Below are 25616 nucleotides of genomic sequence, written 5' to 3' on the forward strand. Positions count from 1 at the left end.
TCTGCATTTCCAAAATTAACATTTCACCACTTGCTAGGTTTTCTGGTGTAGGATTTCTCTTTTTGGATGCTCAAGTCACTGTCTCTCTGTGATTCTGGGTTCATATGTCCTGAATCTGCAGGGAGTTATGTTTCCATAAACAGCTTGAGTGAGCAATCCCCTACAGGAAGAAGGATTAGCATGTAGAAAGTGAGAGTTCAAAGGGACAATGTGGGAATGAGTGGTTTCTTGCAGTATTCAAGACCCTGCGTAGGAAGAAGAGGAGAAATGATACATTTCTTTTATGTCATGCGAATCTGGTGGTCCTGTTTATGAGATACATAATAATGTATGCCTTGGGTAGTAAATGGTATTTAGTGTTTGCTCTGTATTAGAAAACACCATGTGAAGATTTGAGAATTCATTCACAGGTGTCCTGTGCATTACAAGCAAAGACATAGTCCCTGCCTTATAGGGTAATCTGAAAGAAAGGAATTTAAAATGTGGATATTTAAATTATCATTACTAGACTTCAGCTTCAACAACCATTTCAGAGTGATGGGGCAGTCACATTTGCCCAGAGCAATTGTTTTAGTCTGTCTGTAAATATCACTGCATTGATTTGTACTTTTTCACAATTGAAGATTGTTTTTTCCAGCCATGAGGGTCATAGTGTTTTTTTTAAACCACATCTTAGATTCTAAAGCACAAAATGCCTGGCTCCATAAATACGTATTTTTAAAAAGTTCACTTGGTTATTGCAAGCTGGCCCAATTCAATCCTTGGATATCATAGGCAAAATGAAGTTCTTGGTTCAAGGAAAATAAAATTTTCAAAGATTGTGTTGCCTTGAAAAAGCTTGGAACACCTCATGTATGCTGTAGTATATTTTAATCTTGTTATTAAAGAAAGTCATTTTTCTTACAAATATTAATACCTACTTAAATAACTATTATGCTTGTTTGTCTTATGTTTCTATAAGTATTTAATTTTAGACACCGCAGAAAGGAACTATTGAAGAATGCTGAGGTCTGTCAAAAAAACATTACCTAGAAATGAACAAGCAGATGAGACAACCTACTTAGCAAATTTAGCAGTACAGAGAAATGCCAGTGCCTTCTTTGACAAATTTGACCGAAGTGAGTTACAGGAATTACTTACCACTACCTCTTGTAGCTGGCTGGCTTCTAAAGATGACCTACGCCAGCCATTAGAACTTCCCAGTGGACTTATGGGTCAGCTAAAAAACATAAGTTTCCCGACTGCAATTTTCCTAGCACCAGTGGTGCCAGATGTACCTTTGGACTGTAAAGAAGTTCATCAGATTGTGAGAGAATTGGCTGTAGGAATTTACTGTTTAAATCAAATTCCTTCCATCAGCTTAGATTCCAATTACGATCACAGCACATCTTGTCAGCTTCCTCCAGCTTACATTGACACCAGAATTGGACAAATCTTGATCAGTGTTGACTACATGTTAAAAGCACTGTGGCATGGTGCGTATATGCCCAAAGAGAAACGTGTTAGGTTCTCTGAATTGTGGCGCTCCAGTATGGATATTGATATGGATGGGAATCCACAAACAGAAAAAAATATTTTTTCAGAGTTTTGTTCAGCAGGTGAGTAAAAAAACAGTTATTTTCTGCTGGTATTTTCAGCCATTATAACCCATTTAAAGAAAAATAATCTTACAAGTGATAAGTACCTAGCATATTCCTAAGAGCTAGGGGTCATTATCTGAAAAAACAAGAGATTGCTGGACAATATGAAAAGTCATCAAGTTGGAAACTAAAAGAAAAATATTCCAAAAATCATTTTTTCAAAATGGTGTTGAGGCACCTATATTAAGCGGCCAGACTTTCAAAAGTGGTCAACACTCTGTAGTTTCCTTTCAGGAAAGTTAGCACTGCAGGGTGCTGAACCCCTTCTGAAAATATGGCTCTAAATACTTGGAAAAAAGTTTGTATGTATTTTTTTACAAAGGGTTTTTTAGATCACAACTTTGGCTTTATTATTAAGATTTAAAATTTGTTTAGAAGATTTCTTTTTATTTTAGCCCAGTCTTATTTGTTATATATTAAAAGAGTAGCTAAAGACTAAAAGCACCTGAGAGAAATCCTGTGGCTCTCACAAATATATCTCAAGAACAGCTGATGGTAGAGACTGGTAATGAAATATAGAACCAGGGTCACTGGTTAAAATCCAGCTCAGTTTCATATTGATTTAATGCAGCTCTCAATCTTTCCAGACTACTGTACCCCTTTCAGGAGTCTGATCTGTCTTGTGTACCCCCAAGTTTCACCTCCCTTAAAAACTACTTGCTTATAAAATCAGATATAAAAATACAAGTGTCACAGCGCACTATTACTGAAAAATTGCTTGCATTCTCATTTTTATCAAATAATTATAAAATAAATCAATTGGAATATAAATATTGTACTTACATTTCAGTGTATAGTATATAGAGCAGTATAAACAAGTCATTGTCTGTATGAAATTTTAGTTTGTACTGACTTCGCTAGTGCTTTTAACGTAGCCTGTTGTAAAACTAGGTAAATATCTAGATGAGTTGATGTACCCCCTGGAAGACCTCTTCCTACCCCCAGGGGTCCACATACCCCTGGTTGAGAACCACTGATTTACTTTCATTACTCTTTGGTGGCTTATGAGAAATAGTTGGTGCCTTAATCCAGTTCCTAGTGACAAGTATACTCATTACAAAATCGTGCCCAGTGTTGGCAGTAATCACCTGATCCAAGTCCTATTAAAATCAATGGGAGACTTTCCAGTGACTTAAATGGGAATCAGAGCAGGTCATAACTGGCAGTTTCAGCACAGAGGAACTCTCTCACCCCTACAGGTAGTCCCATCAGAACAAGAACAAGGCCACTGCCAAGGGAGTGGGGAGGAGTGTGCTGCAGCTACAGCTCTGACTATTGTGTAGCTAAATAGAGGGATTCATTTTTCCAGGGCTGTCTATTTGGCATTTTCATGAGCACTAAATTTACTCAAGAAAAAGATAATCTGAAAGATGGGTGCTATCAGGATGCCCAGTGTATCCACTAGAACACTGAGGGAAAGGAGCAGCTCTTACTGGGAAATTCCCTAATTCTCTCCCTTCCCCCCCCGATATAGTTAAACTGCAGTCTGATTCGATACAGTTTTGTATATAACAGCAAGGTGATGTTTAATATGTTAATATAAAGATAAGTACATAATATTCTGCAATGTAAGAAATAAAAATATACTTGTCAGAATTAAACAGTTGTATTAAATTTTTTTTGACAGGCATTAGTTTTTTTTAAATATATTTTACTTGCATCCAGTAGTTATATGGTTATTTATGTAGATTTTTGTGTGTGTGATGCAGGTCTAGTTGATCTTTCCAATGAACCAGATTTTGAGGGAATCTATGATGAAAACATGAATGAAGATCCAACTTATGACCCTAACAGTGCACAAGAAAAAAATCTCTTTATGCAGTATGCAGACAATATACTACTTAAGTTGACATTTGGTACTATACAAGTTCAGCAGCATGAAAATGTTTGTAAATTTGATGCAGCATATGGGCTTTCTAATGTGATAAAATTGACTGAGGATCACCTTGACACAGTAACATACCAAAGGGTGCAGCAGAGGCTAATTCTTCAGCAAAAACTTGTGAAGAAGCACTTAGAGAAAAAAGCAGAAATCCGTAAGAATATTGAATATCTAAAAATAATGAGCTTTCTGATTCCATTTTTACTTGGCTTAAAAAGAAAGATGAAAATTCCAAATTTAAATCAACTTCTTCAACCATATTCAGGTACGCAGCTTACAAAAGACAGGGAATAATCTTGTTTTTATTTTCAAATTGTATATTGTTCATATTATATTAAATTACAGTACTTTGAAAATCATTTGACCATGTATTCTGAAAATGTTAATAAAATTGTAATTATATAAGAAAGTGCGGAGAAACTAGTATTTTGTACATTCTAAGAGTAGCAACTGCAAATAACTTAATTCAGACTGTGGTAGATAACTTGGATGCTCATTGTGTAAAGGGAGCCAAATTCATCCCTGATGTAACTCTGTTGAAGTCTGTGAAGCTACAGCACAGTTGAATTTGGACTGGAATATTTATTCTAAACTAGTATTACACAATCATTTCTCAATGAACCACACTAATATGTAATTGCTTAGCACCTAAGATTTTTAGACAACATTAAGAAATTAATTATGTTGTAGTACTTTAACCTTCTGTCATGCTCTAAAAAAATGTCCTCTTTTTGTAGATGATAAAGTTAAGACTGAACGAGAATTGCCTCCATTTGTGTTTGGGCCAGATTTTAAATGCCAACATTTTCATTACATAAAGAATGAGTATTTTCATGTCCATGGAGGAATTGAATTTGATGTTGGTACACCTTCTCTTGAGGATGTTTCAGAAAAGATAAAGGTTTTGGTTCAGTATCTTTTCTATGATTTGTGTGTGTGTACTTGCAGCTAATATAGTATAAGAGAATATTCTACTTTTTTTAAAAATACCAGTGAGAGCTAAGGAAATCATGTGCTCATGAAAAAGGTGTTATCCTGCAGATTTCTTGGTAAGAGAAATATATAGTAGAGCCAGGTTAAAGTAACAGTGCAATATTTCCTTATAGTAAATCTTCAGTGTTATCAGTTTACTAGTTTGTAGCACAACTGTTATGTATGCTGACTTCAGCTGACTATACAGAGTGCACAATGCAAGAATTTTCAGGAAGTTAGGTTTGCATATGTGGGGGGAGAATGACACAGTATTTCTCCTCCTCTCCCGCAAAATATACACATATTCACACATTTCTCTTTCATCAGTTCCTTTAGTGTGGGTCTGGCTCCAGTTCTCAGTCTTCAGCATACTTCCATTTGCATCTTCACAGCTTGTCGAGAGTTGGGAGCTCTCTTGATTTGCAAACGGGCTGAGTCAGAGGCATTATCCCCCAAATTATATCCTATAGAAAGGACAGGGTTTCTGTCCTATAGCCACAGTTATCACCTTAGTGTGACATCTTAGCTCCATTGAAGTCAATGGGTGTTTTTGTCATTGTCTTCTATGGAACCAGTATTTCACCGTTAGTCTCTACTGGACTTTCAGCTCTGAGGTCAAACATCTACTGATTTTGGATAATGGAATTCAGTTTGTTCTGAATCAGCCCATTGCTCCAGAGCACCATCAAGGTCCACATGCCATTTTCAACTGAATGTTCTTCACAGACATGACTAATACTAGAGTTCAGGAGTCTAACAGGACAGAATGAACATACACAGAATGATGGTTGCTGTTTCTACCTGTCATGATTGGTATCCTTGGTTACAGAGGCAGTATTGCCCTAAAGGATGCATAGAATGCAAGGGACAGATTTCTCCCTGTGCAACACAATGCATGGTATTGTATCATGGCCACCCTGAGGGGAAAAATGGCAGTTAAAGGGGCCAGCAAAATCCATTAATTTCCCAGGGATCAAACTTCCTGTCTGTACTAAAGAGAGTGTGTGCTAGGCACAGCCATTGCATCCACATTCAATATCAAGACTATTCCCTCAGTGAGACTTCACATTGGGAGTGGATTTAACTTTCAACAGTCTCTGAAAGCAGCCTATGTGTGTAGATGCACAGTGATCAGAATGGATTTCAGCTTGTATGTTTGGCATAACACAGACAAAATTTGAGTTGTTGGGCTCTCAGTGACCCTATGGCTCTGGTCAGTTCTTAGCCATCAGACAACCACTTTATAAATGTAAACATTTACAGTTGGTTAATATAATAATTATTTTGTTCTAGGCCGTCTTTGATGACATACAGATTTGTGCATCAAACCATGTAGTCCAGTTGTTAGACCCGGATATACCATACAGAGAACATTACTCCATACCAATCATGGAATTTGATGGAAAGAGGTAAGGAACATGCCTCATACTGTATATTTAAACTATGTAAAAATTGCCAAAGTGATAGTCTGGTGGTTTACTGCTGTTTTCAAAACAATTATTGATTACTTGAACCTGCTGACTATAAATGAAATAAATCACAGTTGTCAAGAACACCAAGTCTGAGTAGTGTTTGAGAAAATGTGATCTGATCAAAATTTAATTTTAGTAGTCTAAATAATGTTCTGTTTAATATATTAAAGTAATAAAGCTAATTGAGTTACTTGATTAAATTTATGTGTAAAACACAATTTTTTAAATCTCATACCCCTAGCTTGTAAACTTTGGTTAAGTTTTCTTGAAATTATGAAATATTCTTAAATTCTGTAGAAACATAATATAAAATTAGGATTCTGTCTCAGAAATATTGTTCCAAGACAATATGAAAAGAAGCATGTTTTAAATCCCAGCAGTTGAACGAATTCACATAACTGTATTATAAAAAATAATGTAAAAGTGCACAAACAGTCTGAGGCAAATGTTTAGTTTTTAAAATTGTTGTTTGTTGTTAAACTTTTGTAATGTTAGTGTTCTGTAGGAGAGAATGTTTTTATGTAAATATTCAGTAGTTTTAAATAAGATGTATTAAATTTGAAATAAGTATTCTCAGCCATACCAACTACTGAAAAATTCTTAAACTTTTGATTATTCAGACATGTATAGTAGTATAATGATTTTTTGTTTATATGTTTTATTAGTCTTCTGTCAATGACAGTACATTGAAAATATTTTTGTATGTAAAGACACAGAGCCGGATCCCTATTTGGTGTAAAGTTGTGTAGCTCCAATGACTTTAAAGGTACTCTGACAACTTCTACCAGCTGAGGACCTGGCTGTGTATTTTAATTTTATATATGAAAGCACAAAGTACACAAAAGAGCCAAAATGTTTCCTTTTAAACTTCTTTGTTTTGTTTTTTGTTACAGCTACTATGTGATCTCCATTGAATTGGAAACTTTTTATCAGCAGCTATATAAAACCCCATGGTGGGGAGCCATAAATGAAATAATAAGCACTCTCAAGCCTAAAAGGCTTCCATTAACTGATATCCAGTCACTGGAGCAATTCAAGAAAAGATTTGGTTATAAGAAAGCTATTAAATGCAAGGTATCCTACTTACTGTATCATTGTTTTTCTGAAAGAGCATTTATACTCTGGAAACTGACTCTAAAAATGGCTTTATGTTGAATGTCTCTTGATGATTCCAGAATAAGTTTGCACACTTTACAAGTAAAACAATGATTTTTTTAATAACTGCCAGTGCTGCAGGTTCCACCTGAAATCTAACAGTGAAGCTGTATTTTTTGAGGCTCATGCACATCATCAGTGATGATTTTGCAGGCAAAATTGTGGCTTCAGTAACATCTCTCTAAACCCACTAGTCTCACATTCTGTTCTCATTTACACAAGAGCAACCCCATTCTCTTTAATAGAATTAAACAAGTATAACAAAGGGCAAACATTTGACTATGCACTTGTAACTCGATTGATTGCTTTATGCATTATCAACAGAATAGAAATTGGCTCACTCTCCTATTGTACATCTTTGATGCTGCAGTGTAAACAGGAGTAAAATGTAATAAAATGTTGTTGTTTAGTCTCAAGTAAATAGATGTGATTCTGAATACACAGGGGGCAGATCTGTTGAATAGTATGCTGCCATTTTTAAATAGTCATTTTCAGGGTCCAGACACATATTTGTTGAGGTCCAGGGAGTTAAGTGGATTTACAGCTGCTAAAGATCTTGCCCTCAGTATAGACCCACAATTTAAGAATTGGAGGTTGCCTCTTCCCAGTGTCTTCTTTTCCAGTAAACGTTTTATTTCTCTTTGACATACTGTCTATTATTCTATTTACATGGATTTAGAGTTTACCTTATGGTATGAAGTCTGCTGCTGAGAGAGGACTATCTGCTATCTTCTATACTTTTTGTCGTAAAACATCTACTTCCAGTCTCAGTGTTGTAGATGAATATGGTTATGCTCTTCTCCATCATGCTTCCATACACAACCGTGTGCCAATTATCTGTCAGCTGATTAAATCTCATTTGAATATCAATCAGAGGCGCAATGTTCACTTTAACCAGGGTAAGATATGATATGATATATATATATATATGTCGGGAAGCTATGATTGTGGGGGCCCCATGTTCCCTGTCACTTCCATCACCAGAGGGGAGCTCTCTGATAGGGGGGAGTCATGGAAGGAGGGAATACCAGAACAGTGGAATGTTTCTTCTTTCTAAATCTTGTGAAAGCCTCTCTGCAGGAATTTCACAGGGATCCAGATTTGTGAAGTGAGAGGCAAGGGGCTGGGGTGGACATTCATTCTATATCTCATTCTCTCCTCTTCAAAAACCATGGAGTAGAGCAGTGCAAATTACTGCAAGTTTAATTCACATTAATTTACTGATCTATTACATCTACACCTTCGGGCATTTCTGGACATCGGCAGTTGGGGGAGCACATGTGGCTGCATTGTTTCTTTTGTTAGGTACTGCAAGGAGCCAGGGGTGCCATGTGGCAATAGAGAGGAAAGTATCTTTCATGTGGGTGGCCTTTGTATCTATCAGATCTCCAAGATCCGTGGGATTGTAGATGCACAGATTTTTAAGACTACTATGATCATCTCATCTGATTTCTTGCATAATACATTTCACCTAGTAATTCCTATAATGGAGGAAATTATTTTTTCCTACTATATCAGTGAACACTATCAAGCTCATGAACTGAGGTTGAATCAGAGGACTTTTAAGAAAGATATGCAATATAGATTTAAAGACTCTAAGTAATGATGAATTTATCACGGGACCCCTGACCTCTTCTGTGGTGGGGAGGAAAGAGGGAACAAATTCCTCTGCACTGGAATAACATGTTGGGGAGTATGGGTTCCAGAGTATTTGTGGGCAACAGAAAAGTGTCCCTCCCTAGAAATAATAGAAACCTCCTCTGTGACCACTCTTTGTTTTCTTTCTGCAATGTACAGTATAGGACAAAATGTGCTTTACAACTAATTTTATAAATGTATCAATCTCTCTTTGTGAATTTCAGCCTGCACTTTTACAGTCGTCACCATCCAGCTTTTCAGTTTCTTTAAATTACTGCCATAATGTAGCCCTCTAAGATTCCATTTTGCTTGATTTATGACATGTATACAAATATCATTAGAAATATATAGAATTAGAATATATCCAATATACGATTTAATAAAAACATGTAAACTGTAGCTAACAATCATAAATATATTTTTGTTTTAGGAAGACGTTCACAGAAGAGTGAGACTAAGGGGGACAGAGCTGGTAATTAGTACATTAAATATTATGAGACCTTTTAGTATTTTTTGTTGTTATAAATATACAATGTAAGCAAAAAAGAGTTCATCTCAAGAAAGAGAAGATTTGACATTTTTATCAAAATTAGAAGGTAGAGTCTACTGGCCAAGTCTTGTCTCTACTCAGCTTTTACTGAAGCAAAACTCCCACAGAAGCCATGAACTTTGACTGAGTACATTAGGATTTTGATGTAAAAGAAGGGGAAGCTGAATGGGGGATGGGTACATATTGCATGGGAACTTGGAAGACTTGTTCAGAGTTCTACTTAAAACTGTCTGTAATTCTTTCATCAGTAGTAAACTAAGTTCCAGCCATGGGAAGGCAGTCCCAATATGTGATGTCTCATGATTACTGTCACTGGGATTTCATGAAAACATTAGAGGAAAGCTATAGGATTTGCACTGGAAAATTCTACATTTCACTTGTCAGCAGCTCCTATCTTCCACACCTTCATTCTAGGGGATAGGTTTCATATTTTAGAATTCTTTGGCTTGTCATCTGCTGTGTTTAAGAATATATGGAAAATAGTTAATTCTCCTCTAGAGCTTGGTGTTTCAGTTCTAAGTGAATAATTGCTTTGCTTTGAAATCCAAAGCCAATGCATTCAATGTGATCTTTACTGAGGTAGGGAAACCTTCTTTTAAACTATCCAGTTGCCTGACTGCTCTTTAAATTTTTCAGAGAAATTTCTTGATATAAATGATCTCAGCCAGTTCAATGGGTGTTGCAAGTTAAGAGGCTGAACAGCCCTTTATGTTCCTTTTCTTTAAGAAAAAGGAGATGGAGTGCAGACACTTATTCTGCCAAGACTGGAGATCCATTAACTTAATAATGGATAAGTTCTGTTTTTATAGGTCTTATTATCTGAAACTAACTACTTCCTGTCTACTGTTCATGTTATTTATTCCTTGATACATTCCCAATTCAAACCTAATATAACTGTTTTGAACTCCATTTAAGTACATCTTTTAATCCTTTTTACTTGATAAAGGAACTGATAGTTAGGAGCGTTAAGGGACTATGCCTTCTCTGGTGGAACATATTCTCTAGTGTGAGCACTGTAGTTGCCCCATAATTCTAAAACTTCAATTCTAAACCCCACTTCCTTACTGAGGCGTCTCCAGGTGTGGTAAATTCTCCAGTGGACATAGAGTCTATGTAGTTGTCTCTACCATCTCACTACAGCCTCCACTTTCATGCACTGTACTATAAACTTTGCCTTTAGTGGAACACAGCTCAATATCAGTTTTAGAAAAAAGTATACTATGACCCCAATCCTTCATTAGGCTCCACACAGCTGCAGAATCCGTATTAAAGTTGCCTAGGCTTCTATAGGAATCTGGTTGCATAGCACAGATTGGAGACTGTGGGTCTGCGATACTACCTGTAACAGTCCTGGGTCTGCTATGCTTTCAGAGTAGTGCCAATATATCTGATTATGTTAAATATGTTCACTTTCAGGAAAACCAAATTTGCAAGAAAAGGAGACCTCTGGGGAAAGAACTGGTGAGTGGTAAAGAAATCAAATATTACCTTTATTATCTTTACATATGCAGCATGTGGAAGCTAGAAAGATTACAGCTAAGGAGCAGAGAAATGGAATATTTTTATTAAAACTAAGGAGTTCATACTTTAAGAAAATGTGTTTCCACACTGCTTAAATCTGTCCAAGGCTTTGAAAGCTATAAAAAATAAGATTTTTCCATGACTTGCGTGGGACGGAAGGCAGGATGTTTGGTTTGTTTGTTTGTTTTGAAAAGTATAAAATACTATATTATTACCACTGAAGTTATAACTTCGTACATCTTTAGTTTTAAATCTGTTGATACATTCAGATGTTTTCCTTTTATCTCAAAAGCTTCAATTTGATATTAAATCAAGACCTCGTAGAGATGAATAGCTTATTCTATGATTAGAATGGCATGAAAACAGTGCTGGTAAAACTGGCAAATAGTTACGTGGAGATTTTACATCATGTTTTGCAGGCACAATTTAGGTGCATCACTTTGAAAATTATGCACATTGTATCAGCTTTTTTTATGTATCCATTAGCTTTAGGCCCTACTGCTTTACACCTGGCAGCTCAGTGTGGATCCATTGAAGCACTTACTTGTCTTCTGGCCCTTAAGGCAGATTATAAATTAACGGATGATCGAGGATGGATGGCTATACATTTTGCTGCATTCTATGACAACATTTCCTGTATCACGGTTCTCTATAGAAAAGACCCAGATCTACTAGAGGCTGAAACAACAGCTGAGTAAGTCACTAGAGTTTTTATCACTGTGACGATTGGTGCTTTATCATTTATATAATACAGTGTGCTTGAAAGACCACAAATATGCCCCCTCTCCTAAAATTTCTGTCTTGCCATACAAATACAGCCCCGTATTGGAAAATGAATTAGCCTTTCTAGAATGAGGAGTAAAATAACAGTATTTATATGCTCATCTATATGTCCTTAATTATATGGGAGCAACTCCTTTGGCTTTAATGGGAGTTATATGCATTGTCTCTAGGCTGTACAACTTCAGTGTTATCATACTCATGATTGTGAATTTCTATTGCTCATGGTGCTCCTATGCTCTGGGTGGGTGAAGGAATGTTATAAGCAATAGAAATTCAGGACCTAATTTTGCCGTCCAGTAGGATTGTGCAGCACCCACTCAGGTCAACAGAAGTTACATTTCTGTATGAGGTCAGAATTGAGCCCTCAAAGTCCTGAGACATATTTACGCTATAGCATAAAATCACTGTTTTGTGGGGAAGAAAAAGAGGAGACCTGCTGAAATCTTGAAGATGCACTCTCAGCATCATTCAGTCATGATACTGCACAGATATCTACCATTGAGAAATAGGAAAAGAAGGACCTAATGCAATCTCAGTGGCAATCAGTGTAAAAACTACCACTGACTGAGTAGAATTTGGTATGACCACCAGGGAGCCTCAGCTAAGTCAGAAATCAAATGAACAATTAAAAATCAAACAAGCAGAAACTGTAAATCCAAGACAAATTAATCTGAACAGAAAGTTTATGCATTCACATCCTCGTGGATTCCATTTTTGAAAAATAATAGTTTATAATCAGCTGAAATAACTATATGAAATAAACTTGTTTGCATACTTCATATTTTATTACATGTTAATTTATACCACAATATGTTTGTGTTCCATAGATATCATTCTACTCCACTATTGCTTGCAGCCACATCTGGAGCATTAGACACTCTTCAATATTTGTTTTCTCTTGGTGCCAACTGGAAGAAAACTGACAGTGAAGGAAACAATATAATTCATTTAGCAGTGCTGTACTTTCACACAGAAATTCTCAAACATCTAATACAGCTAGATAATCCAGATCTTCCAGTTTGGAATACTCTTGTAGGTAAGCACATACATTCTCTCTAAAATAAAAAGTCTGTGTATGATTCATTTTAACCAGTGGTATTTTCCCTAAAATGGTGAAAATATCTATAGTTAATGTACTTCCCAAACCAAGCTACAAATAATGAAAAATAGAATTTTGAATGTTTTGGGGCTAAATTGTATCTCAAGCTTTCCCTGTGAAGTCCATTAATTTGAATGGAGTTTCAGAGGCGTTACTGAAGGCAATCTGGTCCTTAATTGTTATATGATGAATATAATATAGTTTCTACTTTTAGCATGCAGGAACTATCTACTCTTCATGCAGCAAAAAATAGCTTTATTTTGATACTATTTTAATTACCATTGAGATCACTGTATCTTATTTTTTCAGACTGTTTCTCCTACTGTCTTGGGCCCTGATCCTGTAAACACTTAAGCATGTGCTTAATTTTATCCATGTGAGTAATCATATTGAGCTCAATGGGACTACTCAAGTGTTTAAAATTATTCACATATATAAGTGTTTGTAGGCTCAGGACCTTTGCGTGTAATTCAGAAAGACATATTTCCAGCTTCTGCATTACTGAGGCATACCCAGCAATTTATTATTTTAAATTGCAACTTTACAGCCTCCTTTTCAAAACCATTGGGATATCCATAAAAATACATCTGCACTTACTGTACATATAAATAAGTAGGTACTTATGTGTGCAGTTATCCAGTTGGGATGCAGAGAAGGAATTTTGCAGGTATAATTTTTACATCCATGTTTGAAAATTAGTCCCCTTCTCTTTCCTGTTTTTGCATAAAAAGGCTCTTTGGCTATCATTGGGTTTTAAGCACACTTTATAGTCCCGATCTTCCAATCAGATGCACACAGTGAGTTCTTATGTCCACATGGAGTCTCACTGTTTTCAGGAGGGCTCCACATTACCACAGTGTTCTACCCATGCAAATTGATTGTGGGACTGGGGCCTATGTCAGCCCTGACTCTCTTATCTTTTAAAACTGTAAATTCTGATCCATAAAATAAATGATTTTCTTCCATTATAATAGAAAGGGAATTACCCTTCACCTAGTAATGAGCTCATTGGGCCAGATCCTCAGCTGCAGTTGAGGTATGCTGAGCACAGTTAAGGAATATGGAGAGCAAAGACCTTCTTTATACTCCCCTGATCCTGGAGCTGCTGAATACTGCCTCAATCTGTGTCAGCTGCCAATGGGGCCATTATGGCAAATAGGGATTCCTAGATCTAGGGAACCACAGGCCAGACCTCTAGTCCCTAACCACAGCCCCAACACTGGCAAGCGGTGATATAAAAGCTGCCTGAGTATCCTTATATGTAGGGGAGACCAGAGTTACTTGATTTAGGTCAGCTTTGCTCTGGATTAGGGCAATTAACTCCAATCTGGAATATAATGAAGAAGGAGTTGAGTATCCATCAAGTTGTCTCCTTATATATTAATGGTTTCTGTTGCTGCTTCTGGCATATGTGAATAAGGGTTGCACAAAAGACAAACAGGGCCATACATGCTATTCAAAACTGTTCCCAGTTGGGGCATTTATTCAAATTGTGATTTCATTTAAATCATTTCCCTTTGTACTTATACATGTAATTAAATAGCTTTGCTTCGAACTAAGCAGGTCAACTTTACATCATAATATAGAGAATAAATACTCTACAGCTGAAGTAATATTAAAGGAAGATTATATGGGACACTCAATTTAAACCCTGCTAATGGCAGTTCATGATTTTACTAGGTGAGGACACTAGGAAGAGGATTAAGATGGGAGGATATATTTTCTTACAGTAGAAGCAATGCAAGCAATGTAATAGAAACATAATGTTAAAATGAGGCACTTATCATGTTATCCTACCTCTCCACAAACTTTTCTTCATTTAATTTGTGCTAGAGAGAATGTAAACAGTTGCCCATACCCTTTGGGGTTGCCCCAAACTGAAATATTTTTGAAATGAGAGGTGTTCTTGGTAAATACTGTTAGATTTGGAGGCTGAAATGAATACCACCTAACAGCAACAAACTGTTTCTTTGATTATTTATGTAGAGAGCGCATATACTTAATCTGGTTGCTGCCATGGTATAATTTTTAAAGTAGACTGCTAAAGTGGACTACTTGCTATATGCAAAGACACACACAGAAAACCAGTACATAGCACACACATTAATGTAATGTTTGGACTCCCTGATCCTATGAAAGGTTTCAGAGTAGCAGCCGTGTTAGTCTGTATCCGCAAAAAGAAGAACAGGAGGACTTGTGGCACCTTAGAGACTAACAAATTTATTAGAGCATAAGCTTTCGTGGACTACAGCCCACTTCTTCGGATGCATCCGAAGAAGTGGGCTGTAGTCCACGAAAGCTTATGCTCTAATAAATTTGTTAGTCTCTAAGGTGCCACAAGTCCTCCTGTTCTTCTTTTTCCTGATCCTATGGTTATTTTTGAGAATATAGACCTTTGATCACCAAACTAAAAAGTAAATATGGATATATATAAAATTGCTGGGAAGAAGGCACTTATTAGGACTTGAAAATCACCTTAAATGTTAAGTACAGGTTGGCTATTTGAATTTTAAGCCATAACAGAAAGGTTGATTTAAAGATACATTCAGATTGTTTATATTGTTTCAAGTGCAATCAGAGTAACAACATTTGAGGGTTGCAGAGAATTTCCATGGACAGTAATGGAAGTTTTGCATAGGAGGGGTTTGGTGCAATATGAGAGCACTCCTATCCAAGAAGAGAATTTTTCTTTTATTGTGAATCTCATTGTAACAAACTGGTATATGTGCACACACATACTTATTCCTATCGTAGTACTTAGCTGCCAGTCTGTGGAACAACACTGTAAACTGGAGAAGTTTTTTTAAAACTATGAGCCCCAACAAGGATTGTTTTTTCTTACCCACGTGGAAACATATGTGGAGTAAAATACGGACCCCATTGAAGTCAGTTAAATTTGATGGAGCCAGGATTTTTATCCCTGATTGGCGTATCCTTATGATAAAAGCCATTAAAAAGGACAACTGAAAAAGTATGTTATTTTTAAGTTCAAATAATCTTTAAAGTTCACGTTCAATGACAGCTGTGTTTTTGTGAAATGAAAATGTTTTTAAAATGTTTTACATTCCCAACAGAGATGTTACAGTGTGAAGACTCTACGAGGCCAGAAATGGCAGTTAGATCCTTGGAAGTTCTCTGTTTAGCAAAAGATTTCTACTGGAAATGCATTTTGGATTCAGGTGATATAAATAGCATAGCAAGTATACTTGATTTTATTTTAACATCTTAAAGCCATAAGTTTTCATAAAATTAATTGGCTGTCATGTCATCATTCATTATCAACAATACTAGTGCATAAACAAAGAGTCTCCAAAGGTGCTACAAAGCAAAACTGTGATAATTTCAGCTCAGTTCAAAACCGAAGGTTTAAAATGTATATTAAATGAAACTCTAACATGGGTCACAAGTGTAAAAAAGCTGCTTAACTTTAAGGATAGTTTCAACAACCTGAAGGAAGGCTTTAAAACAGGATTTCAAGAGTGAGGAGAAGTAGTAAAAACTGACATAAATAAGGGTCTGGCTGGGGCCTCTAAAATAAAAATGCCTCTGCATTGGTTTAGTCCTTGTTCATTTGGCAAAAGTAGTATTTTATTGTGTGTCTGGAGTTGGAATGGAGTTTCCATTAGATTATAATATTTGTAGGTGGATTAAATTTTAGGCCTTGGCATGTTAAGTGTCCCTGTCATTTGTTTTTATTTTTGAAATTACTAAAATATTTCATGTAATTCTCATAAACTCAGTTTAAAATAAATAATAAGCAAACGTGATATTGGATGCCTGTCACACTGACTATAATCATGGGTTTGTTTTCTTATTTATTGCAGGTGCTATCCCCTCTCTAATCAATCTGTTGAAAGGCCATCAGATCAAGCTGGCATGTATAACATCAGGGGTGTTGAGTAATATTTCACCACACATCACCATTTCTAAAGCTTTAGTAGAAGCAGGAGGCATTTCAGTATTAATTGAATTGTTGGGTTCTGGTGAACCTGAACTGCAATCTCGCTGTGCTGTTATCCTATACGATATTGCCCAGTTCGACAATAATCAAAATATCATTACTGAGCTGGTGAGCCTAATTCAGAACTGTTAGTTATGTTCACAGTTTTTACTTTCTTTAAAAGGACTGGATTTTTTTAAAATCCTTTGTTTTTTCAATATGAAGTAATTTTCATAGTTGATGAAACCTATTTGACATCTTTTGTTCCATTTATTTATATATACTGTGAGGCACATGGAATGTAATTGCAATGGCTCTTTCTTTGGGATTGTTCCATATTACATTCATATGCTTTTTTTCCTTCCTTAGGGTGGAATCCCTCCTTTGATAAATCTTTTGAAAATTAAATTACAGGATTTGTTAGTTAATGTAATAAATTGCATCCGGGTGTTATGCATCCAGAACAAACAGAATCAAAGCACAGTGAAGGAACATCAGGGTATTCCAGCACTTGTTCAGTTTCTAACTTCACAATCAGGTAAACTTTTATTTTTACATGTTTGTTTAATATTCTTACTCTAGACATTTGAAAAAAAAGGAAACTCTGCATATTAGTAATGATTTGAGTATTATTATATACTCCTGGGGGAATTCTGCAACAAAAAATTGAAAATTCTGCACATAATATTTTCAAATTCTGCATGTTTTATTTGTCAAAATAACACAATCTAATCACACCAGTTTCAATTATTATTGGTCATTTATGTCAAAATACCTGTCAGCAAGTATGTCTGTAACAATACAGACAACAAAAAAGATTCAGGAAATGTTTTTTGACAAATAGATTACTTAGTCATATGAATACAGAACTCTGAGTAATAATTCATTTCAACTACAATGCAGAACTGTATTTCCCGCACCTCTCAGAAGCAGTGCAAAGCCTTGGGGGAGTCAGGGGTAATGGAGGAGCTGAGGGAGAGGGAAGTAATTGCTGGGAAGGAGCCTGGATGTGAATTTGGAGCAGGGTGGATTTGATTTAAATCACTAGTCAGGAAGGCTCGATTTAATCATTGTTTTCTACATAAAAGTGCATTCTTGTTGGTTGTTATAACCTTAATACATATACTTCACAACTCAGAGACAGATGTAGGTTTCATTTTTAGAAGGTACACACTGTACATTTTTGAAGTGATTTATTTTGAAAACTTTTCAGATTAGTTTTACAGCTATATCAGAAAATGAATGATTGTTTGGTTATTTCATTTACCAAAGGTAATTGAAGCAGATATTTATGAAGCCATTGGTAGGTGAACTATCTCCAATTCAACTGATTAATCATTAATATTTGGAGGATTTTCTTGCCATGCTATATTAGGAGGAGAACATCACCAGACAGACATTTAAATTGTTTTATTTAACTATTTCTCACCTCTATATATTATTTATTTATTTTAAAACATTTTTGCTGTTAACAAGCATGTTATCTCTGGAGACACAAATCCACAATTTGAGAACTGCAAAACTAAGCCTCTCTGATGGTATCTTCTAGACTGAGCACTGAGTCCCATGGGTAGATAGAAAGATTAACCTAAATTATCTATACAGAAGCCCCTGGAACTCCATAAGATTGGGTCCCTAATTCATGAACTATTGGAACTCATTAACAAAACTTTTCTTAAACCTTACATGAATATATTGTGTCATTCTATAGAATTAGAATTTATAATCCCTATTCCATGATGAGATATCTTTGAGCTATAATGTATCTTAATTAAAACTATCTTTAGATAGGTGTTTTCCTCAAAAAGCATTTTATCTAAAAAATCCAATTTAAATAAAAAATTATTTTTATCCACCTTGACTTGGAGGGTTGTTGGGTATGGATGGGAAAAGTATGGAACAGTTTTTTGGGGGAGGGGGTGAGAAGGGAGTGCTAGGGAGCTTCCCCCATCCAGATCCTGGCTGACCCCTAGCCTCTCCCATTCAGTCAGGCACATCTGTCTGGTCCCCATGTGTCCTTGCACCTCCTGTCCACAAATGTCTCTCCACCTCTACTCAGACACTCACTCCCCCCATCCCCATGTGCCCCTGCACCTCTCTCCCCCCTGTGGTCCTGTGCCTCTTCTCCCATTCAGCCCCTGCCCCACTCTGGCCTCCCCCACTAGCCCTTATCAGCCTCTATCTGACCCCCCCCAGCAACCTCACACTGTCTGTCTCCCCATAGCCCTTGTCTCCTGACCCGACCCGACAGACACTGTGAAAAAGGCAGGCTCTTTCTCTTCCCTAGCTGGCCAGAAGCTGCTGCTCTGTTCTATAACCACAGCACCCTCTGGTGGGAAAAAGGTGGAACTGCAGCAACTTTCCGGCAGAAGCTTTTTTCTAAGCAAAAAAATAAAAATATGACTCATTAATTATGCATGTGCACAGTGGTGCAGAATTTCCTCAGGAGTACCTATTTTTGCTTGATTGTTGTAGGGTCCGATCCAAAGCCACTGGAGTCAGTTAAAAAAAATCCCATTGACTTCAGTGGGCTTTGAATCAGGCCCTTGTTGCCCATGTTAATGTTTTGCTACTTAGACAAGTTTTTCACAATATTTCCATGCAAGTTACTTTAAAATTGCCTTCAGACTGGGTAAATTTGTTTACAAATCAGGCTTTAATACAGAATAATTTGCAGACCCTGAAAGAAAAAGACATAGGAGGGTAGATTGGCAGGGGAAATTCTGTGCTCAATTCTACCCTGTGCAACTTAATTGATTTGAGTGGAGTTGCATTGGTGTAGAATTTTACTCACTATTTTTTCTTTTTCATACTTTGGTTTTCATTTATAACAACCCAAAGTATATGAGAACAAGTCCTATATGTACAATTTATACATGGGTGATAATACAATATTCATGCAATATTAAGGTTAATAATTTATCTGCAAAAAGCTTACAAGAAGTGTTCTACCTAATCTCCCATGTTCTTGACCTGTAAAAATATTTTCTTCTTGCAAGATTTCCATAAAATCAAGATAGTACTGCTTTGTGCAACCACCAAGTTTAACCAACATTAAAGTTCACAGGGCCACATTACTGATGTGGATGACATTTTTTGGGCATCTGACAATCGTAGCCTTAGGATTTAAATTTGAAGAATATCCAGAAGTCAGAAATGACTAAATGTTTAGTCAGCATTTTAGCTATCTGTATCAGTACGCTACAAGTGTATTTAGCCCTAACATCTCTCTGGAACACAATTGCTCCTAATCTGAAATAAAATCTTCTAATAAAAAAAAGAGAGAATTTTGTTGATTCTTATCACTGTTTGACTAATATTTTATGCATTTAAAGATGTGCTACAGGCTGTATCTTCAGCAGCTCTTGCAGAACTTGCTCGGGGGAATGAGAAGATACAGGATGCCATTGCAAATGCAGATGCAATTGGTCCTCTGGTTGAACTTCTCCGTGGAAGGAAAATCACTGTGCAGGTGAAAGGTGCTATGGCTATAGAAGCACTATCGGATAACAACACGCATATACAGAAACTGTTTCTGGAAAAATCAGCAACAAAATATCTTTTAAAGCTCTTGAAGGCAAGAATTTATTTCGCATTTTTATTTTTCTAAAGTCTTAAATCAATTTGTTCATTAGAAAAAAGCGTAAAATAGGCTGTTACTTGGAATAATTGGAAAACCCTTAATATCATGGAGTAAATAGTTTTTTAAATGTGTAAGACTTAAAATTCTGCTAGTGAAGGAAAAACTTTGTTTTTTTCAAACTTTCAGGCGTTTCACTTGACAGTTAAGGAACAAGGTGCTACAACTTTGTGGGCACTGGCAGGACAAACACTGAAGCAGCAAAAGCTTATGGCAGAACAGATTGGGTACAACTTTATTATTGATATGCTCCTGTCACCATCTGATAAAATGCAGTATGTTGGTAAGATTTTGTTGTTTGTTTTGCATAAATTTGCAAAATATTGGAAGTTTATTGGAGGTTTTTAAACATACATTTTTGCTTTGTTTTGGAAGGAGGTGAAGCAGTCATAGCTCTTAGCAAAGATAGTAAACTTCATCAAAATCAAATATGTGAAGGAAATGGAATTGGTCCTTTGGTTCGATTGTTGAGAAGCACAAAGATAGCAGAGGGCACACTCCTGAGTGTCATCCGAGCTCTGGGGACCATTTGTATTGGTTTGTAGAATTTCTTATGTTTTAAGTTTGTTACAAAAAAAAAAACCAAAAAAAAAACAAACCTTAAGTGCTTTTGAATGGGAAAAATGCAAACCAGTTTGAAACAATATCAATGAAAGAAGAAAATATTTTATTTAGTATTAAATATGGATAGAATTGAAATATAACTTTTCAATATAAGGAAAAATCATTTGCCATGAACAAGTATCAGGGGGTAGCCGTGTTAGTCTGTATCTACAAAAACAACAAGGAGTCTGGTGGCACCTTAAAGACTAACAGATTTATTTGGGCATAAGCTTTCGTGAGTAAAAACCTCACGAAAGCTTATGCCCAAATAAATCTGTTAGTCTTTAAGGTGCCACCAGACTCCTTGTTGTTTTTGCCATGAACAAAATTCTTACTTCATTCGTTCATTAAAGCTTTGTGTACATTACATAATTTTGTCACGGTAACCACAGTTTGGAGCCCCTAGCATGCCTATGAAATGTAACACACAAAATTGCTTTCAGTAATGTGTATGTGATTAAAATGCCACAGCTAAACACCATGTGGTCCTTCCCCTTGCCAATTTCCACCACTGCAGTGCCAATGTAGACAAATAGTTTTGGTGTAGCAGCCCAACAGTGAAAATAATCTTCTCACTCCCCCAGTGCCACTGCTTAGGTGTACTTTCTAATCTACTATCTGGGATAAAAGTTTCCAGTTGGCACTTTACTATAGAAATTTCCCTGCACAAACCATTGTCTTAATCTGTGGTTATTTTGTCACCATCAGCTACTTTTCTAGCATTGTTATTATCCCATAATTGGCTTCTCTATCAGTATGTTTCAGAAGAAGCTTCTTATGAGCATGCTGCTTCCAGCTGTCTGGGTTGTGGGGACCATCTGGGGAGATAGTTAAGCTGAATTCTGTGTGATTTAGAGTACCTTGGTCTATGACTGGGTGATGGAATGACCTAACAAGTAGGCCATTGCTGAGTTTGTCAAGCAGTGCCATGACAAGACTCGGGGTACATCTGCATTGCAGTTTTTAAAATCCATGGCAGCGAGTCTCCGAGTCCAAGTCTAAAAACCCGGGCTCATGCTACAATGCTAAAAACAGCAGTGTAGACATTGTAGCATGGGCACTGAAACCTGCCCCCAGCTCCAGCCTGAGCCCGAATGTCTACACTTTTTTTTGTAATAACGTATCATGAGCCCTGTGAGCCAGAGTCTGTAGACCTGGGCTCCGAGACTTGTTGCCATGGGTTTTAAAATACAGTGTACCCTAACAGGCTGATCTTGCACTAAAAAAGGCACTGATAACAGCCAGCCCAGTGAAAGGGAAAAAAAAGTGTGTGCTGCATTGTCTCATGAATTTCATGTAGAAAGGTTCTAGTACATGGAGCTGGTTACTCCTGGATGAATATGTACATGAACTTTGCAATATGAAATCTTTTAGCTGTTGGTCTTGTTCTCTGACTATCTGTGCGTTCCTATTTCTGTAATTCTTGTCATATCCTGGCTGGCTGGTTTTTTATTACCCTTATTTGTTAAGCCACATCTAAAAATTAAGAATGTAAATTATTTTGGGACTGCAATCTGACTTGGGGGTATTATAAAAATAAAAATATTAATTTTATGCCAACTTATTTCCTTATGGTGTATAAAAAAAGGCCTGAAAGTTTTTTTTTTTCTCGTTTTCATCCTCAAAATATCAGAAATGTCAAGTCTTGTCATGCCTGTTTTTGTTGGAAGACTTTGATGACCTAAATATGTGGATTGAGTGCTTTCACAGCCCTTAAATGAAGGTGTTGAATCCTTAATAAAGGCATATTTTCTTTCATATTTAAATTGGTGTTAACCAAAAAAAAAAAAAAAAGCCCCAAGCCAAAAACCAGTATCTTAAAAAGTTTAAATAAAAATCACTTCCTATTTCAGTTACTCAAGTTTTACTTGTACAATTGCTCTGATGTAAAAACCTACTAATTCTCCAACATCCATAGAATTTTCTGAGGTGCTCAAAACCTGAATTGCGATGTAAAAAGCAAAAGGGGAAAATACTTTTTTGCCACGGGAATTGCCTCCCTTTCAGGACTTTTTTGGTATATCATAAAGAAGAAAAAAGGCACAAAACCACTCTTGGGTTTTGTACTTTTTGTGGCTGTTTTCCTTTAAAGCAAAATGTTTTTTACAGCAGTGTATTACATGTCCACCAAATTAATTGTCACGCTGGATGATTGACCTAACAACCATAGAGAGCCATGTCATTCACATTCTAATGCTATTTCTATGAGAGAGGCATGAGAAAGTGGATGCGACTAACAGGGGAGATGCTGGAAATGTGAATGTTGCATCTACTACTTGTTTGGAGAGTACCAGCATTTCTCCCCAACTTCAAACCCGGAAGTTTGAAGAGGACATTTTTGTTGTCATCGTGTACAGCAGGAAAATTAACAAGCTCTCAAAACCTTCTTGTCTAAACTCTTTTTGGTATTTCATAAAAATAAGGTATTTTCAGTATTTTCATCCCAAATTCCTTACTCTGATTTTCTTGAAATTTAATGTAAACCAGATCAGATCATTTCCTTTCCCCCTAATGTACATTCATCCCAAGAATAACATGTTTTTAGAACAGATGTGAAATGAGTCTTCAGATTTGGCAAAATGTATTTATCCTTTTAAAATAAGCTCTCTGTCCTGTCTCTTCTTGACATATGAGGTTAGATCAGCTGGATAAACCATACTAAATGGTGAATCTGAAATAGTCAAGTGCATTGTACCCAATTACAAGGAAGCAGAGGTAATCATTCTAGAAAATATTTATGTTCAATTGCTAAGAGTAAAAGTGACACCTAAGGCAGCTTTCAGCAGGGCTGGCTCCAGGGTTTTGGCCGCCCCAAGCAGCCAAAACAAAACAAAACAAAAAAAGCCGCGATCGCAATCTGCAGTGGCAATTCGGCGGGAGGTCCTTCACTCCCAGGCGGAGTGAGGGACCGTCCGCCGAATTGCCGCCGAATACCTGGACGTGCCGCCCCTCTCCGGAGCAGCCGCCCCAAGCACCTGCTTGAGAAGCTGGTGCCTGGAGCCGGCCCTGGCTTTTAGTTAAGTCTCTGGAATTTTAAATGTCTGTGCATGTATTTGGAAATCATTACTTAGATTTAGTCAGCACTATTATTTAGGGTAGGGTGGACTTTTTGGCAAAGTGGTTCTCCAGTATCTCTATAACTAGAAATACCCGCAGGCAGCCAACCTTTGGGATAATTAGTGCTTATTACAGTCTCCAAGACTTTGTTTGGAAACATGTTAATGAAAATTCACCATCTGCTGGGCTTCTCTGAATTTACTCCATATTTACCGTCCTTTCCTCCATATATCTTTTTCCAGGAAGCTGTCAGCAACAGAAGCCAGGCATACCTTTATGTACACACGGTCCTTGTACATAAAGGTAAAACACCTGGATCAGCTCTAATACTTAGTTATTTCAAGTGAAAAGAGTATAATACTGTTATTCTTACGTAATCTGCCACAATTAGGTATAAACTGGACAATTTTTCTTTATGCTTTCTGTTTTTCTCTTGCACAAATGTCTTACACGGGATACATCTGACATGTGGACTCTTACAGGTGTGGCTCATACAAACAATCCAGTCAGCCAGGAAAACATAGTGGACGAACAGGCCTTACCAATACTGGTTTACCTGCTTAAAAATCATAATTCTCTTCAGATAAAGGTGTGGAATAATGGTGTGTGTGAGGGGGTTTGTATGTATGTGTGAGCATGTTCTGTGGCTGAAAAATATTCTGAACTGAACTTTCTGAGAACACTTCTTGCCATCTTTTTGCAGCTTAGAGCATGAGAAAACAAAATTAAATAAATAATATCCCTCCTTAACAAGACACTTCAAAAGCCAGCTACTGATGAATAATTGCAAACTATGCCTAAAAAACTGCTTACTTTTAAGTGTATGAAGGCAATCATAAAAGTAATTTAAAACTTAAAAGATGTGCTATAAGGATTCTGTTTTTCCCTGTGGATTTATCTTGAGTAAGTTGTTTTTTCTAATGAGCTAATTGTTCATGAATATTGGACTTCCCTCTGCTAATTCATAACATTCCTTTTGAGTGTGTTTTTTATGCAGAGAATAACATAAGACAGTTTGATATGCTGGCACATCTTCAGTGCACAGTGAGGCATATGGGACCAAACCTACCTGCTGGTCATAGAATCATAGAATATCAGGGTTAGAAGGGACCTCAGAAGGTCATCTAGTCCAACCCGCTGCTCAAAGCAGGATCAATCCCCAGACAGATTTTTGCCCCAGATCCCTAAATGGCCCCTCAAGGATTGAACTCACCACTCTGGGTTTAGCAGGCCAATGCTCAAACCACTGCCTCCTCCTATGAGAGCATGTGAATACTTTGCTTCTCTAAAGGTGCAGTATGTAGAAGTATAATATATCCACAATTCTGGAGTCTTCATTCCTTCGAATATGACACTTGGAATGACCAGGCTCAGAATGCTTTAAATCTGTTTTTTGAGACATTAAAGCTGTAGTGAGGATTGGCTGAAAAACGTGTGAATCTGGTCATACAGAAGCATGGCTCTGCATGTGAGTGTTACTGCTGTCTTCAAAGAACAAGAATGACAAGTGGGTCATCTTGTCTCTCTAATCCTAAAGCATAGGTATAATTTAAACTACATAAATAAACCAATTAACCAAAGACCTTGTAGTGTAATGGACAAAATACCATTTGTTTATGGTATATAAATTACAAGAGCAATCAGTTCTCACTTCAAGGCACAAG

The 25616-nt window shown here is 36.6% G+C and overlaps 1 protein-coding gene across 6 annotated transcripts in view; it reads left to right on the forward strand.

The window, feature by feature from the left end:
* ANKAR (ankyrin and armadillo repeat containing) overlaps positions 1–25616 on the forward strand; it is a 50005-nt gene that overhangs the window by 3485 nt on the left and 20904 nt on the right. For 2 of the 6 annotated variants that reach the window (XM_024099981.3, XM_042842424.2), the window contains exons 1-17: positions 1001–1598; positions 3350–3787; positions 4260–4423; positions 5788–5903; positions 6860–7040; positions 7801–8020; positions 9190–9231; positions 10726–10770; positions 11317–11524; positions 12441–12649; positions 15787–15891; positions 16537–16781; positions 17022–17190; positions 19988–20229; positions 20422–20575; positions 20668–20829; positions 24435–24541. In XM_024099981.3, coding sequence (XP_023955749.2) covers positions 1001–1598; positions 3350–3787; positions 4260–4423; positions 5788–5903; positions 6860–7040; positions 7801–8020; positions 9190–9231; positions 10726–10770; positions 11317–11524; positions 12441–12649; positions 15787–15891; positions 16537–16781; positions 17022–17190; positions 19988–20229; positions 20422–20575; positions 20668–20829; positions 24435–24541 — 3405 coding nt within the window. Of the gene's footprint in view, positions 1–1000; positions 1599–3349; positions 3788–4259; positions 4424–5787; positions 5904–6859; positions 7041–7800; positions 8021–9189; positions 9232–10725; positions 10771–11316; positions 11525–12440; positions 12650–15786; positions 15892–16536; positions 16782–17021; positions 17191–19987; positions 20230–20421; positions 20576–20667; positions 20830–24434; positions 24542–25616 lie in introns of those variants that run through there. The other 4 variants (XM_065560851.1, XM_065560850.1, XM_065560849.1 and 1 more) reach the window with 3 other exon arrangements.

This window comes from Chrysemys picta, chromosome 11, assembly GCF_011386835.1.
Source record: "Chrysemys picta bellii isolate R12L10 chromosome 11, ASM1138683v2, whole genome shotgun sequence".
NCBI classification, from domain to species: domain Eukaryota; kingdom Metazoa; phylum Chordata; order Testudines; family Emydidae; genus Chrysemys; species Chrysemys picta.